This window comes from Hypanus sabinus, chromosome 27 (genome assembly GCF_030144855.1).
Source record: "Hypanus sabinus isolate sHypSab1 chromosome 27, sHypSab1.hap1, whole genome shotgun sequence".
Taxonomy (NCBI): Eukaryota; Metazoa; Chordata; class Chondrichthyes; order Myliobatiformes; family Dasyatidae; genus Hypanus; species Hypanus sabinus.
Window position 1 is genome coordinate 19,584,674 of NC_082732.1, and position 17,071 is coordinate 19,601,744.

A 17,071-nucleotide genomic window follows, 5' to 3' on the forward strand; every position below is an offset into this window, starting at 1 on the left:
AAGTGACAATGGTTTCCCGAAGTACTCTCGAGCCCAGGTGGCTATAATTGTCACAGTAGCATGACGGTTTCTTAGGCAGTGCCGTCTGAGGGCTCAAAGATCACGCTTATACAACAGCGGTTTCCGACCTTGGCCTTTACGCACTGAGATGTCTCTGAATTCTCTGAATCTTTTCACAATATTATGTACTGTAGATGTTGAAAGACCTAACTTCTCTGCAATCTTGCGTTGGGAAATGTTCCTTTTGAACTGACTAACAATTCACTCACGAATTTTGGCACAAAGGGGTGAGCCACGACCCATCCTTGCTTGCAAAGACTGGGCCTTTGATGGATGCTACTTTTATACCCAGTCATGATACCTCACCTGCTACCAATTAGCTTGCTTAATGTGGAGTCTTCCAAACCGGTGTTACTTGAATATTCTGTGCAATCTTTTTCAATCTTATTTTAACTCTGTCCCAACTTTTGTTGAGTGTGTTGCAGCCATCAAATTCTAAATTTGTGTATATTTGCAAAATACAATTAAGTTGGTCAGTAAAACTAATGAAAATCTTTTCTTTGTACTTTTGTCAGTTAAATAAGGGTTCACATGAATTAGCATATCTCAGATTTTTGTTTTTATAGTATTTTGGAAAATATCCCAACTTGTACTTCCTCAGTTCAACCCATAAAGCTTCACTAGACAAACTCTCCAGTCGTGTCTGAGCACTGCTGTGACATTTTCCCTGACACATAATGCTACCCTCCCCCTTTAATCACTCCTGCTCAATGTCATAATTCCACCTGCCAATCCATGCTTTAAGCTCATCCACCTTTCCTGCAATACTCCTTGCATTGAAATATATGCAGCTGAGAACCTTAGTCCCACCATTCTTGATATTGTTTCCTGACTTTATATGTAGGCTTAATAACATCTTTCTTCACAACCACTCCACTATCTGTTTTGGTGCTTTGGTTCCAAGTTAGTAACAGCAATGACAATCTCATGGTCACCATTTTTAAAAATTAAACCACTGAGCAAATTAAAATCCAAAAAAATTGTTGGCACTGGAAACATTCAGCATTTCATGTAGCACAAACAGAATTAACAGTTCAGGTCTGAGTTCTATGTCAGAACTGGAAAAAAGGAGAAACCAAGCTGCTTTTCATCAGCAAAGAAGGTGGGAGGTAGATGAGCTCAACAAATGAAGTCTGTAATAGGGTGAGGCCTTGTGTGTTAATGTGTAGATTATGCTGCTTTGTGTATGTAATTGTTTGCTAATAAAAGGGGTTCTCTGTAAAAGCAGTTATGGTGACACTATATAACAGTAATTAGGTTTACAGCATCTATTTTCAAAAACTGGGAAAGATTGCCTGTACTTAGTTCAAAAGGTGAGAAAAAAATAATTGGTTTCAACTCCGTGATACAAATGGAAGCATTGAAGGGTTGCAGTGTTTGAATGTCAGAGCTTTAAAGAGGAACAGACATAATTGCAGAGCTACATGTGAATGACGAGTTTGAGGTGTTTTGGAGCTAAAAGTGTTCTGTTTCAGTGAGGTATTTTCATTTTCTGAAGATTTGTTTGAGTTAAGTTTTTTGAATGTTACTTATCCATACCAGATGGAAGAGTTGGGTATAAGTTCTGAGAAGAAATGTTACATGGACTAGAGAAAAGCACCATTTGAGTTAAACAACTGACATGGAAATACTCAAAATGACATTTTACTCTCTGAATTGTCCTTTCTTATAATTACAAACAAGAGAAAATCTATAGACGCTGGAAATCTAAGCAACACAAAAATGCTGGAAGAACTTAGCAGGCCAGGCAGCAACTATGGAAAAGAGTATAGTTGTCATTTCGGGCCTACACCCTTCAGCAAAATGAAGGGTCTCAGTCCAAAACATCGACCTTACGTTTTTGCATAGATACTGTCTGGCCTGTGAAGTTTCTTCAGCATTTTGTATGTGTTCCTTCTTGTAATTATTTTTTTTGTTTTAGGGAGATCAGCCATACAGTCCCTGATATGGCTATCCATGGTAGTTTGTCATCAGTTCATTGCTCCTTGGATCTTAGTAAATACAAGTTAATCCGTGGATTAATACAGAACAATTTGGGAGAACCTATTGAAGAGTTCATGAGGCCATTTGATTTACAGGACCCCAGCATACATGTAAGTATAAATAAAAGGATTTTAAAAATGTGAGGTGGGAAAGGCTGAAATGTTCAAAGTATATTTTACTATCAAAATATGTATGCATTACACAACCTTGAGATTCATTTCCTAACAAGCAACCACAAAACAAAGAAACCCAAAAACAAACCCCATATATATGAAAAACTGTCTTAACACCCAGTGGGCAGAGAATAAAAAACACCATGTCCAAAATAAAATAACGCATAAAAAAAAGACTATCAAGCACCTAATGTGCAAAAAAAAAACATGCAAAGAGTAACTACAAGCAAATAGTGTTTCTGAACTGAAGTCTGCAAGAGAGTCTGGTAGTTCAGCACAGAGCCGAATAAACGCCGTGGAGCAGCATCTTAATCAGCCTGCACCTTGCCTCGGGCCCTGACTCCCTAACCTTTCTGGAACCTTGACCTTTTCAATCTGGCCTGGTGCCTAATTCTCCTTCCGAACATTGAGTTCTGCAGCTTCAAGCAACGATCAGAACTGGCCTGTACAAGTTGAATTCTGTTCTTACAAGATAGTATTCAAGACCCTTGTCTCTCTAATTTTGCCTCGTCCCCTTGTCATTTCCGGTCCCATTTGCTGTCCACAGACTCTTTCTCTCTCCCCTTTCAATAAAATATTTCCATATTTCATTGAATTTATAACTCAGCCTTTCTAGTTTTCCCATTCCCTGCACCCTAGTCCCAGTGTATTCAGTCATTTACTGTTGTTTATTTGCTTAGCTTGTACACTCAGGCCCCAGATGTTCAGCAGTTTTCTCAGCCAAATACTTTTTTAAAATATATATACAAAAGTGCAATAAAACCATTTAGGCACCATTCAGGTTATGCTTGTTGCAACAAAAAAAAAGTTTGAACAAGCTTTCCAGTATTTTCTTTTCAGGCATTTGGTTGATTTCAATTTTCTTCTGGTTTTCTCAGACAGTTCTCAGTGGAGAAGTTTATACGAACATCTCCTTTCTCATCGATATGATGAATGTTAGCTTGGAGCTCCTAGAGTCAAAGGGCAAGAACACAAGCAGTACTTCACTAGCAAGGTATTTACTGCTTTTCTGTGTCTGCAACTCTCCTATCACATACATCTTATTTTATGCTTGTTGGTTCAGGCAATTTACAGAATAACTCTGAGAACCTCAGCTGCTTTCATTATTCTGCCTTTTGTGAACACTCAAAATATATAAAATTTGTATATTGAAATCTATCCTTTGGTGTTGTACGTGAAATACCCAGATCAAATGTAGACTGCAGTGAAAAAGAGTAAGATGTCAGATGACTGAATCAAAGCATGCATTCCAAATTAGTGTATGTTTTAGATATTGTACAATGTCTAAATACTTTGAACGTTTGGAAACAAAGTTAGGGAAGTTGTTGTAGCAGAGGATTTTTCCACCAAAACAAACTTCAAGACTCATGGGTTTCAACACCACCACAGGAAGGATGGTATTGTGGTAGAAAGTTTCCGAGGCAGTTTTCATGATCGTTGTGGAATTTGTATAGTAAAGGCAGTATCTAACAATAATATGAAAGCTATTCCAGACTGAAGATGCGGAGTACTCTTTCAGCATGAATGATTTGGTATGCACTGTTGAAAGAGGAAACAACAGCAGATGCTATCATGATGTTCAGAAGGGAAGGTGGAAAAGTATTGAGTTAACAAAAAAGTGGCTGTGGGGGTGGGGGGGGAGGATGGAAGAATGTGATGTGCCGCATTCCACTTGCACATCATGGAATCAGTGGATCATTAATTTCTTTCACTATTATGATTTAGTCTAAGATTCTTAATATGTAAATATTCTGTGCATAAATCTCTTGGAAAATGAACTCAAATAATTTTTGCTATTTTTCTTGTACTATCACTTTATCAGATTTGATTTCAAAAAGTCGAAATTACTTTACGAGAGCTTTTCAAATGCGACCAAGTCTGTAAATCTGGTGTCTCATTCAATGATGGCTTATGACACCCGAAGCACTGGACAAGCAATGAACCCTAACGTCAAAGCAAATGTATTTCGATGCATTTTGGATGCATCAAAGAGTGGAGGCAACCAAGCCTCCCTACAAATGGAGCTGCATTACAGGTGCCAAATAATATAGCTGTTTTAGAATTGCCATTAATTGTTGCTTTCACCATCTGTGGTTAATCATTGGCCCATGCTGAAATTTATGTGCATATCTCATTAAGCTCAACTACGGCCTCCCCAATGAATGAATGTTCAGCTCCTTATTCATGCTCTCAAATAAAGAATAGTTATTTTGACAATTTACTGGCAAGGTATAGTTAACATCTTCATAGGAAACATTACAGTATGCATAATAAAAAAGCATGAATAGGTCACTTGGCCTCTCAAACCCACTCCCCCATCCAATGTGATCAAGGTTGATCTGCCCCACACCTCATATTTTTGTGCCAGTCTCCCCGATCTTTCAAAAAATTGTCTATCTTTAAATGATGTAGCCTCCAAATTCCTATGAAGTAATGGTTTGAAAAGATTCACTGCCCATTGAGAGAAGTTCCAGTGCTCTGCAGCTTTAAATGACTGCTCTTTAATCTTATAACTCTGATCAAGATCCCTCCTTCAAGATTTGTTTACTAGTGCAAATGTCTATCTTCCCTGTCACGCCCCTTCATGATCATGTATAGTTTAATGACATCTCTCAACCTAAATTAATAGAGATCTATTTCTTTTCACATGGTCAATGAAGAAGAGAAAAGTGAATAAAATCAAATGGGGGAGAACTAGAAACTGGGAAACCTTGGTACTTTTGGTAACTTTACCACACAGTGCAATTCACTTTCTTGTCTCAGACTTGCACACACAATCATGGTGAATATTATTATTACATTGGTGATATAACTATGGGAATAGATGATAAATATTCAGATTAACATCCTATGACATGACCCACCCACTTGCGTTTTGAATATCAGTCCAGATAGTTACCCTTCCATCCTAAATGGGTCTTTCATTTTAAGAAAGCAAGTTAAGGTTAATTGAAAAATCTGAGGGTATATATAATACTCTGGAAATGTGATACTTACATTATTAGCTTTATTCTGAGATAGTACATTGACTGAAACCTAGTTCAAGAATGGTGACATCTCAACAGCAATCTCCCTTTGGTGCACTTTCCATCCCTTGCCTATTGAAAATGCCATGGTGTGACCCTTTAAACTATATCATGATCTTTCCTCTTCAACCTCACTTCTCGTTAGTGCTGTGAGGAGGGCAAATTAATAGCTTGGCATGAGATTGATGTAACATTGACAATGAAATGATCCATTATTAATAAAGTGAATCCTGGCTGTGAGTTTAATGTAAGGTTTTCTTTTTGGTATCCCAGGTCGACCAGAGATGCTTCAAGTTTCACTGTGGTTCTGAATAACCTGAGTGTTTTTGTTATATTTGATTGGTTGATGCTTGTGCGGGATTTTCTGCAAACTTCTGACAGCCCAAAAAAGCCAGAAAATGTCTCACCTGCTCGTGAACGAAAAGTTGGTAGCGAAGTCTTGGTTCCCAAAACTGTGAAGTACGGAGTCATTACAAAACGTTCTTCTGTGCCAATGCCAAATGAGAAGTACTTGGAAGTGAAAATCAACGTAACTGGTAAAAACTGCAATTTATCTTTAGAAAGTTAAGCACTAATTTTTAAAGGCCTATTCACTTCCAGATCTATTTCATGGGAGAAATTTTTTTGAAAGCATTTGGAGTGCAATTTTATATTCCCTTATAAGCTCCTTCCCAATGACCACAGGAGCTGAAACACCACTATTGAGTTAAAGGGCCGAAGTTTGAAATTCAATCTGACCTGAAGTAGGTGATGTTATTTGGATTAGGAGATTGCAATTTGGCATTGATCCATATGAACTTGGAAGGATTGTAATTACTAAGAGTTTTCACTCTAAGGAGCAGCTGGCAGAATCTGCTATTTTGTGCATGAATGTTGTGTTAATGGGTGAATGTGTTCACTGCTTTCAAGAGGTTTATTGACATCTATTTTTTGGCTCGGGCATGTAAGGTGACCAAGTGGTATTGCCCACAAGGAATGGTCATCACAGAAGCTTGATTAAGCAAGTTTGTGTGTGGAAAACATTGTGATTGGGTAAGCTGTATGCCACTAAGCATATCTCTTGAAAAATATTTTTGTCATCATTTTCTTATTTTCCTTGATGTTTCTTCCTTTCACATGACTTTTTTTTCACATTCAATCCATTGATGTTCTCCTGAGGTGCAAAATGCCACCTATTGGCTTCAATCACCTATGGCTTGCAATTCCAGGCGATATCTGATAAAAGCAAGTAGTATTGAGTAAAATTGCTTATGAACGCCCTTGAAGTAGCCTGTATCACTTAAAGCTTCACAAAAATGGTTTAAAATTAAATGGATTGTACCCAAATGAAGTAATATTATTTTGAGACAATCTTATTAAAAGGGATTACATTTTTCAATTGGTAGTTTCAGGGTTAAGTATAACTTCTGTTTCCATTCCCAACTTGGATTGATTTAAAGAAACAACATGTATTCTTTTCATAGGTACTGAATTTGTTGTGGTTGAGGACATGTCATGCCATGATACAAATGCAGTCATTCTGAAGGCAACAACTGTGCTCACCTATAAGCCACGACTTGTGGATCGACCATTCTCTGGTAGTCTTGGAGGAATTGAGGTAAGCAGTGGCTCCAATGTCATACAAATAAAATAATGTTTTATAATTAAAGATAATTTAGTATTGTGCAAAGATACATTGCATAAGCAGAGTAACTTTCTGAACATATGGCCATTAAAAAAATTAATAATATCGCAAGTAAACAAAGTTTTAATTAGGTGTTATTTTTTCTTATCAAAATTTACTATGGGATCAAAGCACGGAAATATCAGACACTTAGAAATTGAGGAAATCAAATTTTTAAAAATGAATCTCAATTCAACTAGAACCTGCTGCATTAGAGTCAAGGAATATCACTCTGGTAGTACTGTGACTATCCTTTCCTAATGGGGCTACTTTTCTCCCGTGCCGTTTTGTCGCCATTGTAACCAGAATCAGACATTTGAGTCTAATATGTACTACAATACGTTCTAAAGTGAATTCTATTTGTATTTTCAGGCTCAACAGAAAACTCAAATAAACACAGATTGAATTTCTTATTTTTATGGCAGATTGTGGTTCTCACCCCTCTTGCTCTCTTACGTATTTTCAGGTATTTTCATGCCGACTTGGCAATGAGCAAGAAACTGCATTGTCCATTATTGATCCTGTCAATGTGCAGATAGAATTGATTGGAAATCCTACCTACCAGAAGAGCTCTGGTCTGCTGGATGCCTTTGGAAGTGAGGATTTCCCACCAGTACTTGAGGTACCATTTTAACAAATAACTTCTGAGCATCTTGATTGTGAATCTGAGATGTTAACTTTTCTCAGCAGAGCAGCAGTTTGGGGTGCTACAATTGGATTAGCATTTCACTTGAGGGAGAAATACATGTCCTGTTCTCTTTTTTCAGTTACTGTATATAAGGTTATAATGTGGATTAGACTTGGCTCTTACATCTTTTTAAATTATCAGACACAAAGTTTAGGGTATATGAAAATAAAATGCTACAGATGCTGTAAGTATGAAACATAGAAAATAGAACACAGCAGATTACAGGCCCTTCAGCCCACAATGTTTTGTCAACCACGTAACCTACTCTAGAAACTGCCTAGAATTTCCCTAGCGCATAGCCCTCTATTTTTCTAAGCTCCGTGTACCAATCTGAGAGGCTTTTAAAAGACCCTATTGTATCCGCTTCCACCACCACCACCAGCAGTGCATTCCATGCACCCACCACTCTCCGTGTGAAAAACTTACCGTTGACATCCCCACGGTGCCTTTTTCCAAGCCCAAAATGTGTCCCCTCGTGTTAGCCATTTCAGCCCTGAGAAAAAGCCTCTGGCTATCCACACAGTCAATGCCTCTCATCATCTTATACACCTCTATGTCACCTGTCATCTTCGTTGCTCCAAGGAGAAAAGGCCAAGTTCACTCAACCTATTCTCATAAGGCATACCCTCCAATCCAGGCAACAAAACAAACAGAAATCCTGGTAATGTTATCTGTTTCTCTTTCCATAGATGCTGCCTGACCGGCTAAATGATTTGAGCACGTTCTGTTTTCTTTTAATGTATTAGGGTACTGTATGAAGAATGGGAAGTTTTAAAATATGGTACTGAAGATTGCTCTCATTTATAAAATTGTTCTTCAGTAAGTTTGACTTTAACGAGGAGAAGGGGTTAAATATAGAGCTTTGGTATAGCAGCCATTTTGATTATCAGGTTATTTTTGTAAATGAATGCTTACTTAACATTCAAGTAGTAGTGTTACAATCAATATACTATACAAGAAAACCAGAGATGACTAGTACATGTGATTGAAATGCTGATTGGAGGAAAATGTCAAATGACCAGTGGTAATTTAACCAATTTACTTTGCTGACCCTTTTCTAACTCTTGACACTGCTACAGCTTCCAGGCCTTATTACAGATAGCATATCATTAAGCATCATGGAGAAAATTGCTACTATTTTCTTTTGCATGGCTGCTTGATTTGGTCTTCTAGGCAGCAGGATAATTTGCAAGTCATCTTGATGCAGTAAGGTATTAGAGCTTGTGGGTTGTGGAATAGAAAAAACAGGAAGTCAAACCAAAGCTGTAAAGGATTTTAACTTCTTACTATATTGATAATTTAAAAGAGCTTTTGATTTTGAAAAGAAGAGTTTTTAAAACAAACAAACCCAAAGGTCTTTAAGCTCTGGAGGAACTCAGCAGGTCAGGCAGCTTCTATTGAGAGGAGATAGACACTGAGTCCTTAAAGCATTTTGTGCTTGTTGCTCTGGATTTCCAGCATATGTGAAATCTCTTGTGATAAGGTTTTAACTTCTGGCATTTTAAATAAAATGCACAAATAATCAAATAGTGACAAACAAAGAGATAAAGTATTTTGTATTACTATACAAAAATTGGAATGTAGGAAAATAAAACAAAAATTTGGAGTAATCTGTAAGAATATGTGAACTTTTGTCTTAAAAATCTGATCAGCTGCCAGCTTCCTTCACTTGATTGCTCAAGAATGCCACCATTACATGAAATTCTTTCAAGAGTATTAATTTATGAAGTCCACTCATAGAATAATTTTACACCACTGTTAACATAAACTTGAATTTGATGATCTAATCTACTAATCTAATAACTAATAACTAATAAAGAAGAAAAAAGCAAAAAAAAAAGGGAAAAAAAGGGGGCTGTTTATATTATCTCACAAGAATAAATATTCATCAATGCCATCACTTCCGGTCCTCTCAACATACATAAGCTAAAAGCTGGGAAATCAAATGAACTTGGAACAGGGTCATATTACATCATATGAAAATGTTGAATAAATGGTCTCCATAACTTTTCAAATTTAATAGAAGTCTCAAAAACACCACTTCTAATTTTTTCTAAATTTAAACATAACATAGTTTGAGAGAACCAATTAAATACAGTGGGAGGATTAATTTCCTTCCAATTCAACAGTATAGATCTTCTAGCCATCAGAGTTAGAAATGCAATCATTCGACGGGCAGAAGAAGATAAATGCAGTGAGTCTAACATTGGTAAACCAAAAATTGCAGTAATAGGATGAGGTTGTAAATCAATATTCAAAACAGCAGAAATAATATCAAAAATATCTTTCCAATATTTTTCCAAAAATGAACAAGACCAAAACATATGAGTTAAAGACGCAATTTCAGATTGACATCTATCACAGATAGGATTAATATAAGAGTAAAAATTAGCTGATTTATCCTTGGACATATGGACCCTATGTACGACCTTAAATTGTATTAATGAATGTTTGGCACATATCGATGATGTATTAACTAATTGAAGAATTCTATCCCAATTCTCACTAGCTCTCTTTCCCAATCCTTTTTGATCTTATAAAGGGGCTCTGAATGTATCTTCATAATTATATTATGAAGTTTTGAAATAAGCCCTTTTTGAAAAGGGTCTAATTCAAATAAACTCTCCAAAATATCTAAAGGCACAAAATTTGGAAACGTAGGGAGTACAGAACTTAGAAAATGTCTAATCTGTAAATAACTAAAAAAAATGAAATCTAGGCAAGTTATATTTGTTGGATAATTGCTCAAAAGACATAAAACAATTGTCCAGAAATAAATCAGAAAATCTTAGGAATCCCTTAGTTTTCCAAGCCGAATAAGCTTGATCTATAATGGAAGGGTGGAAAAAACAATTAGATACAATAGGACTATTTAAAACGAATTGAGTCAACCCAAAAAATCTCCGAAATTGAAACCATATACGTAAAGTATGTTTAACTATCGGGTTGTCGATTCGTTTCGGCAATTTAGAAAGAGCAAAAGGGAGAGAAGTCCCTAAAATAGAACCCAGAGCATAAACTGATACAGATTTAATTTCTAAACCCACCCAACGAGGGCCGAAAGATCCACCCCAATCTTTCAACCAGCATAACAAGTATCTAATATTAACTGCCCAATAATAAAATCTGAAATTAGGAAATGCTAACCCGCCTTCCTTTTTTGTCTTCTGTAAATATATTTTACCTAACCTGGGATTTTTATTCTGCCATATATATGAGGAAATTTTTGAATCAACATTAGTAACAAAAGGATTTCGGAATAAAAATTGGTATCGCTTGAAAAATATATAAAAACTTAGGTAAAATAACCATCTTAATAGCATTAATCCTACCTATTAGAGATAAAGATAATGGTGACCACTTAGTAAACAAACCTTTAATCTGATCAATTAAGGGTAAAAAATTAAATCTAAATAAATCTTTATGGTATTGTGATTTTGATCACTAAATAAATAAAAGAATCATTAACTAATTTAAAAGGTAAATTTCCATAAATTGGGACCCATCTATTCAAAGGAAACAATTCACTTTTATTAAGATTTAACTTATACCCAGAAAACTCACTAAATTGAGCCAATAATGATAAAACTGCTGGGATAGATTTCTCAGGGTTAGAAATGAATAGTAATAAATCATCTGCAAACAAAGATAACCTATGAATGCCTGTCCCACGATTAATACCCAAAATATCCTGTGATTGTCTGATGGCAATTGCCAAAGGTTCTAAGGCAATGTTAAATAGTAATGGACTAAGAGGACATCCTTGTCTAGTGCCCCGAAATAGGCGAAAAAAGAGAGATCTTTGATTATTGGTAAACACTGAGGCTACTGGAGTGTGATAAATCAATTTAATCCACGATATGAATATCGGACTAAAATTAAACTTCTCCAACACATTAAATAAGTAAGGCCATTCAACTCTATCAAATGCTTTCTCCGCATCTAATGAAATCACGCATTCTGAAATGTCATGTGAGGGAGTATAAACAATATTCAATAATCTCCTAATGTTGAAAAAAGAATAGCGATTTTTAATAAAACCGGTTTGATCTTCTGAAATAATTTTAGGTAATACCTTCTCCAATCTGGATGCCAGTAACTTGGAAAAAATCTTGGCGTCTACATTCACTAAAGATATTGGTCTATAGGATGCACAGTTAGTAGGGTCTTTATCTTTCTTCAATATTAGAGAAATGGAAGCTCTATAAAAAGATTGTGGCAAATTCCCCAATCTAATTGCTTCCTCAAAAACCTTACATAACCAAGGGGAAAGAGTAGTGGAAAAAATTTTTTAAAATTCAACTGTATAACCATCTGGACCCGGTGCTTTCCCAGAATTCATTGAGGAAATAGCCCCTTTAATTTCTACATCCGTAATAGGAGTATCCAATATTGAAAGATCATCGGATGATAATCTTGGAAAATTTAATTTCCCAAGAAAATCACACATGGTATTACAATCCTGAGGAAATTCAGATTGATACAGGGAGGTATAGAAGTCTTGAAATGCCTTATTTATCTCATTATGATTAACTGTCAAATTCCCATTCTGCTGACAAATCTTAGTGATTTGACGTTTAACCAAAGCATTCTTCAATTGACTAGCTAACAGTTTACCAGATTTATCACTATGTATATAAAAATCAGATCTCGTTTTCATTAATTGATTTTCAATCAAGGATGTAAGTAATAAACTATGTTCCATTTGAAGTTCAACCCTTTGTTTGTAAAGCTCTTTACTAGGAGCAATCGAATATTTCTTATCAATCTCTTTAATTTTATCAACCAATAAAATTAGCTAATTTTGCTTTTTTTTTTGTTTTTTTATTTTTTTGTTTTTATATATATTTTATTTTTTTATTTTTTTGTTTTATTTTTGTTTTTATATATTTTAATTTTTTATTTTTTTAAATTTTTAAAAATATATTTATTTTTATTTTTAAATTTTTTTTCTTTCTTTTTTTTCTGTTTTTTTATATATCATATATTATGAAATATTTAGACTTACCATGTTTATGCATATATTGTATGGTTTATGTCTTGGTAAACTCATTTATATTGTAATTATTGTTTATGTTTTTTTTTCATCTGTAATGGAATTTGTATGTTTGTAATTTATTTATTAATATATCATTTGTATTCTGTCCATATTACTAATAATAATAAAAAGATTTAGAAAGCAAAGAATTTGATGATCAGCAGTAAATAAAGGCCTGCACAGTGCTTTTCGCTTTCTAAAGTAGTTTTGATTTTTCCTGACTATGGCATAAGAAATTGTGTGTGCACCAAAAGTTGAGCCCCTCATCAAAAAACCACTGTAATCCTGTAGATTCAAAGTAAGTATATTTACTTTTTGTAACTGATGGCAGAGAGCAAATGGATAAGGTAGGAGGTGTTAGGTTTTGGATATTGTTATTGTTTTATACTATGCTTTGTAATTATCTGCAGGTTTGTTTAGCGTTTAAAGATTAAGAGAAAATGCAGTTATTCTCAGTAGAACTATAGTGAAGGCATGTTGTGTGCAGCTCTGTCTAGGTTTACAAGTGAAGAATGGCCACTTGACTGAGGTACTGTAGGGTAGCCAAAGTTCATGAAATTGATACGAAGGTCTCCAGGTAGGAAAGGAGAGGAAAGATAGATAGAGGTGAGTGGTTAAATGTAAGAAAAGCAAAGCATTGAAAATGACACACTATCCATACACAAATCTTTACACTATCCTAACGCATTTAGAAATTAGCAGGTATTATGCCGTGGGCAACCCTGAGTTGTTGACTGAAAGAAACTCATCGTTGGGAGTTTAACATTAAAAATACTTTACATCAAAAGGACAGGCAGGTAGGCAGAGGGGATGGGGTGGCTCACTTGATTAAAAAAAATTAAATGAAATATTTCGAAAGGGGTGAGATATGATTGGAAAATGTAGAATCCTTGTAGGTGGAGTTAAGAAACTACAAGGGTATAAAGACCCTGATGAGAGTTATGTACAGTCCCTAAAAGAGTAGCCAGGATGTTCAATACAAATTACAATGGGAGATAGAAAATGCATTTTAAAAAAAGGCAATGTTATGAAAGTCATGGGGATTTCAATATGCAAGAGAGGGAATTTGTAGAATGTCTACAAGGTATTGTTTGGTGACAATAAAGTAAAGTAAGGTGTCTTTTTATTGCAGCTTGTGGTTGAGCTCACTAGGGGAAAGGCAATTCTGGATTGGGTGTTTTATAATGACCCATATTTGATTAGAGAGCTTAAAGTAAAGGAACCCTTAGGAGGCAGTGATCATAATATGACAGACTACCCTGGAGTTTGAAAGGGGGAAGATAAGTCAGATGTATCAGTATTACATTGGAGTAAAGGGAATTACAGAAGCATGAGCGAAGAGATCGACAAAGTTGATTAGAAGGGGATACTCTTGGGTTTGATAGCAGAACAGCAATGGCTGGAGTTTCTGGGGCAATTTGGAAGGGAGCAGGACAGATACATCCCAAAGATGAAGAACTATTCTAATGGGAGGATGAGACAACAATGGCTAACGTGGGAAGTCATAGCATAAAATCAAAAGAGAGGGCATATAATAAAGCAAAAATTAGTGTGAAGTCAAGGATTGGGAAGCTTTTAAAAACCAACAGAACGCAACTAAAAGGCTGTAAGGGGAAATGAGCTGAAATATGAAGGTAGGCTAGCCACTAAAATAAAAGAAGATACAGGTCCACAATCCCTTATCCGAAATTCCTGTTGCCAGTTGCATTTCGGAATTCAGAATTTTTCGGATTTCAGAAAATTGATAATTATGTTGATAATTGACCTGTCTCAGTGTGGGTGGACTTTAGGACCTTGAGGAGCTCCGGACCTACGCACATCTTCCCATATACGTTAAATCATCTCTAGATTACTTATAATACCTAATACAATGTAAATGCTATGTAAATAGTTGTTATACTGTATTGTTTAGGGAATAGTGACAAGAAAAAAAGTCTGTACATGCGCAAACAACGAGTGCTAGAGAGAGAATTTACATGTTTTCCCGATCTGCGCTCTTTTACAAATACTATTACAGTTTATTTATAGAGTAATATACTGATAAATGAAATACTAGGATAATTACAGACCATAAATACACTAGTACATTTTGTTTCCAACAAAAACATTCAATAAAACATAAAAATATACAGCTTCAAACGAACCGAATCAAACACATGGTAAATGACTTATTGGAATAAATAAGCTTAGAGCGTAAATACTCTAGGACATATACAGGTTCAAACTAAGCTAAATACGTACAGGTACTTCTAGTTAAGTTGCATTACGTCTGGCAAACAAAGCTAAATACTCCACAGGTACCTGAAGGGCCAGGAACTGGCTTCTCAAGTTACTGTCACTATATAACTTCAGTAACTTCTCTTCCTGTTTCTTTAAATCATATGCAGTGGTAGTTCTGACACCACATTCTTCAGTAAGACGCCGCACAGACACACCACGATCAAGCTTCTGCGATCTCAACTTTCTGCGTTATGGATAATGATAGATGTTTCCTTCTCTTTTTCTCATTGTTACCCATAGGGGTATCAGCAGCTCTTTTTGACATTTTCACAGTGAAATTAAACACAAAGTCAACAATGAACACAAAATATCAGCGAACAGCAAATGCACGCGTAACCAGTACGAGTGCTGAGCCACAACTGACGTCTGGCAGCCCCTGCTAGTGCTGCCACATCACACCTGAGTGACGTCAGCTGTTGGCATGCTAAACAAGCTAAACATGCTAAACACGCTCCACACTCCACAAAAAAACTTCGGTTTTTGGAGCTTTTCGGATGAGGGATAGCGGACCTGTACAGAAGATTTTTTCAAATATATAACTAGTAATAGAGAGACAAGAGTGGTTATTGGACCATTAGAAAATGGTGCTGGTGAGGTAGTAATGTAGCAAAGAAATTGCAGACAAACTTAAGTATTTTGTGTCAGATTTCACTGTGGAAGATACTATGTCAGAAATGTCAGAAAATCGAGAGTGTTGGGGCAGAACTAAGTGTAGTACTATTACTAAGGAGGAGGTGATTGAGAAGTTGAAAGGTATGAAGGTAGATAAGTCACTTGGGCCAGAAGGACCATACCCCAGGGTTCTGAAAGAGGTAGCTGAAGAGATTGTGGAGGTATTAGTGATGATTTTTGAAGAATCACTAAATTCTGGATTGACGGATTGGAAAATTACGAATGGCACTACTCCTTAAGAAGGGAGGGAGGCAGAAGAAAGGAAATTAGAGGCCAGTTAGCCTGACTTCAGTAGTTGGGAAGATGTTAGGAGTCCATACTTAAGGATGAGGTTTCAGGGTACATGGGGGCACATGATAATATAGACCAAAGTCAACAAGGTTTCTTTAGGGGGCAATCTTGCCTGACAAATCTGTTGGAGCTCTTTGAGGTAATAACTAGCAGGAGAATCAGTAAATGTTGTTTACTTGCATTTTCAGAAGCATTTGACAAAGTGTCATATATGAGGTTGCTTAATAAGTGCCCATGGTGTTACAGGAAAGATACTAGCATGGATGGAAGATTGTCTGACTGACAGGAGGCAAAGAGTGGGAATAAAGGGAGCCTGTTGGTTGGCTGCCAGTTACTAGTGATGTTCCTTAGGAGTTGGTATTGGGATCTCTTCACATTAAATGTGAATGATTTGGATGACAGAATTGTTGGCTTTGTGGCCACATTTGCAGACCATACAAAGATAAATGGAGAGGCAGTAGTGTTGAAGGAGCAGGGATTCTGCAAAAGGACTTGGACAGATTGGGAGAATGGGAAAAGAAGTAGCAGATGGAATATATTGTAGGGAAGTTGTATGGTCATGCACTTCGGTAGAAGGAATAAAGGTGTAGACCATTTTCTAAGTGGTGAGAAAATTCAAAAATCAGAGGAGCAAGGGGACTTTGGAGTCCTTATGTAGCATTCCCTAAAGGTTAACTTGCTGGTTAAGTGGTAAAGGAGGCAAGGGCAATGTCAACATTCATTTTGAGAGGACTAGAATATAAAAGCAAGGATGTACTGCTTTATAAGGCACTAGTCAGACCACAGTTGAAGTATTGTGAGTATTTTTCAGGCACTTTATCTCAGAAAAGATGTTCTGACATTGGAGAGGGTCCAGAAGAGCTTTACGAGAATAATCATGGGAATGAAAGGGCTAACTTATGAGAAGTGTTTGATGACTTTGGACCTGTACTCACTGGAGTTTAGAAGAATGAGGTCGGTGGGGTGGGGGGGGGGGGGGGGGAGGAGAAATCTCACTGAAACTTACGAATAGTGAAAAGCCTACACAGTATTTGTGAAGAGTAGGTTTCTTATAGTGGTTGAGTCTAGAACCAGAGGGTGGATCCTCAGAACAGAGTGACGTCTATTTAGAGCAGAGGTGATGAGAAATTTCTTTAGCCAGAGGGTGATGAATCTGTAGAATTCATTGCCACGGAGGACTCTGGAGACCAAACAATT

The 17,071-nt window shown here is 36.2% G+C and overlaps 1 protein-coding gene across 1 annotated transcript in view; it reads left to right on the forward strand.

The window, feature by feature from the left end:
• Nucleotides 1-17,071, forward strand: part of vps13d (vacuolar protein sorting 13 homolog D) — a 288,095-nt gene that overhangs the window by 102,725 nt on the left and 168,299 nt on the right. The window contains exons 27-32 of the mRNA XM_059951858.1: nucleotides 1,982-2,153; nucleotides 3,095-3,210; nucleotides 4,039-4,251; nucleotides 5,516-5,778; nucleotides 6,706-6,839; nucleotides 7,372-7,527. Coding sequence (XP_059807841.1) covers nucleotides 1,982-2,153; nucleotides 3,095-3,210; nucleotides 4,039-4,251; nucleotides 5,516-5,778; nucleotides 6,706-6,839; nucleotides 7,372-7,527 — 1,054 coding nt within the window. The remainder of the gene's footprint in view (nucleotides 1-1,981; nucleotides 2,154-3,094; nucleotides 3,211-4,038; nucleotides 4,252-5,515; nucleotides 5,779-6,705; nucleotides 6,840-7,371; nucleotides 7,528-17,071) is intronic.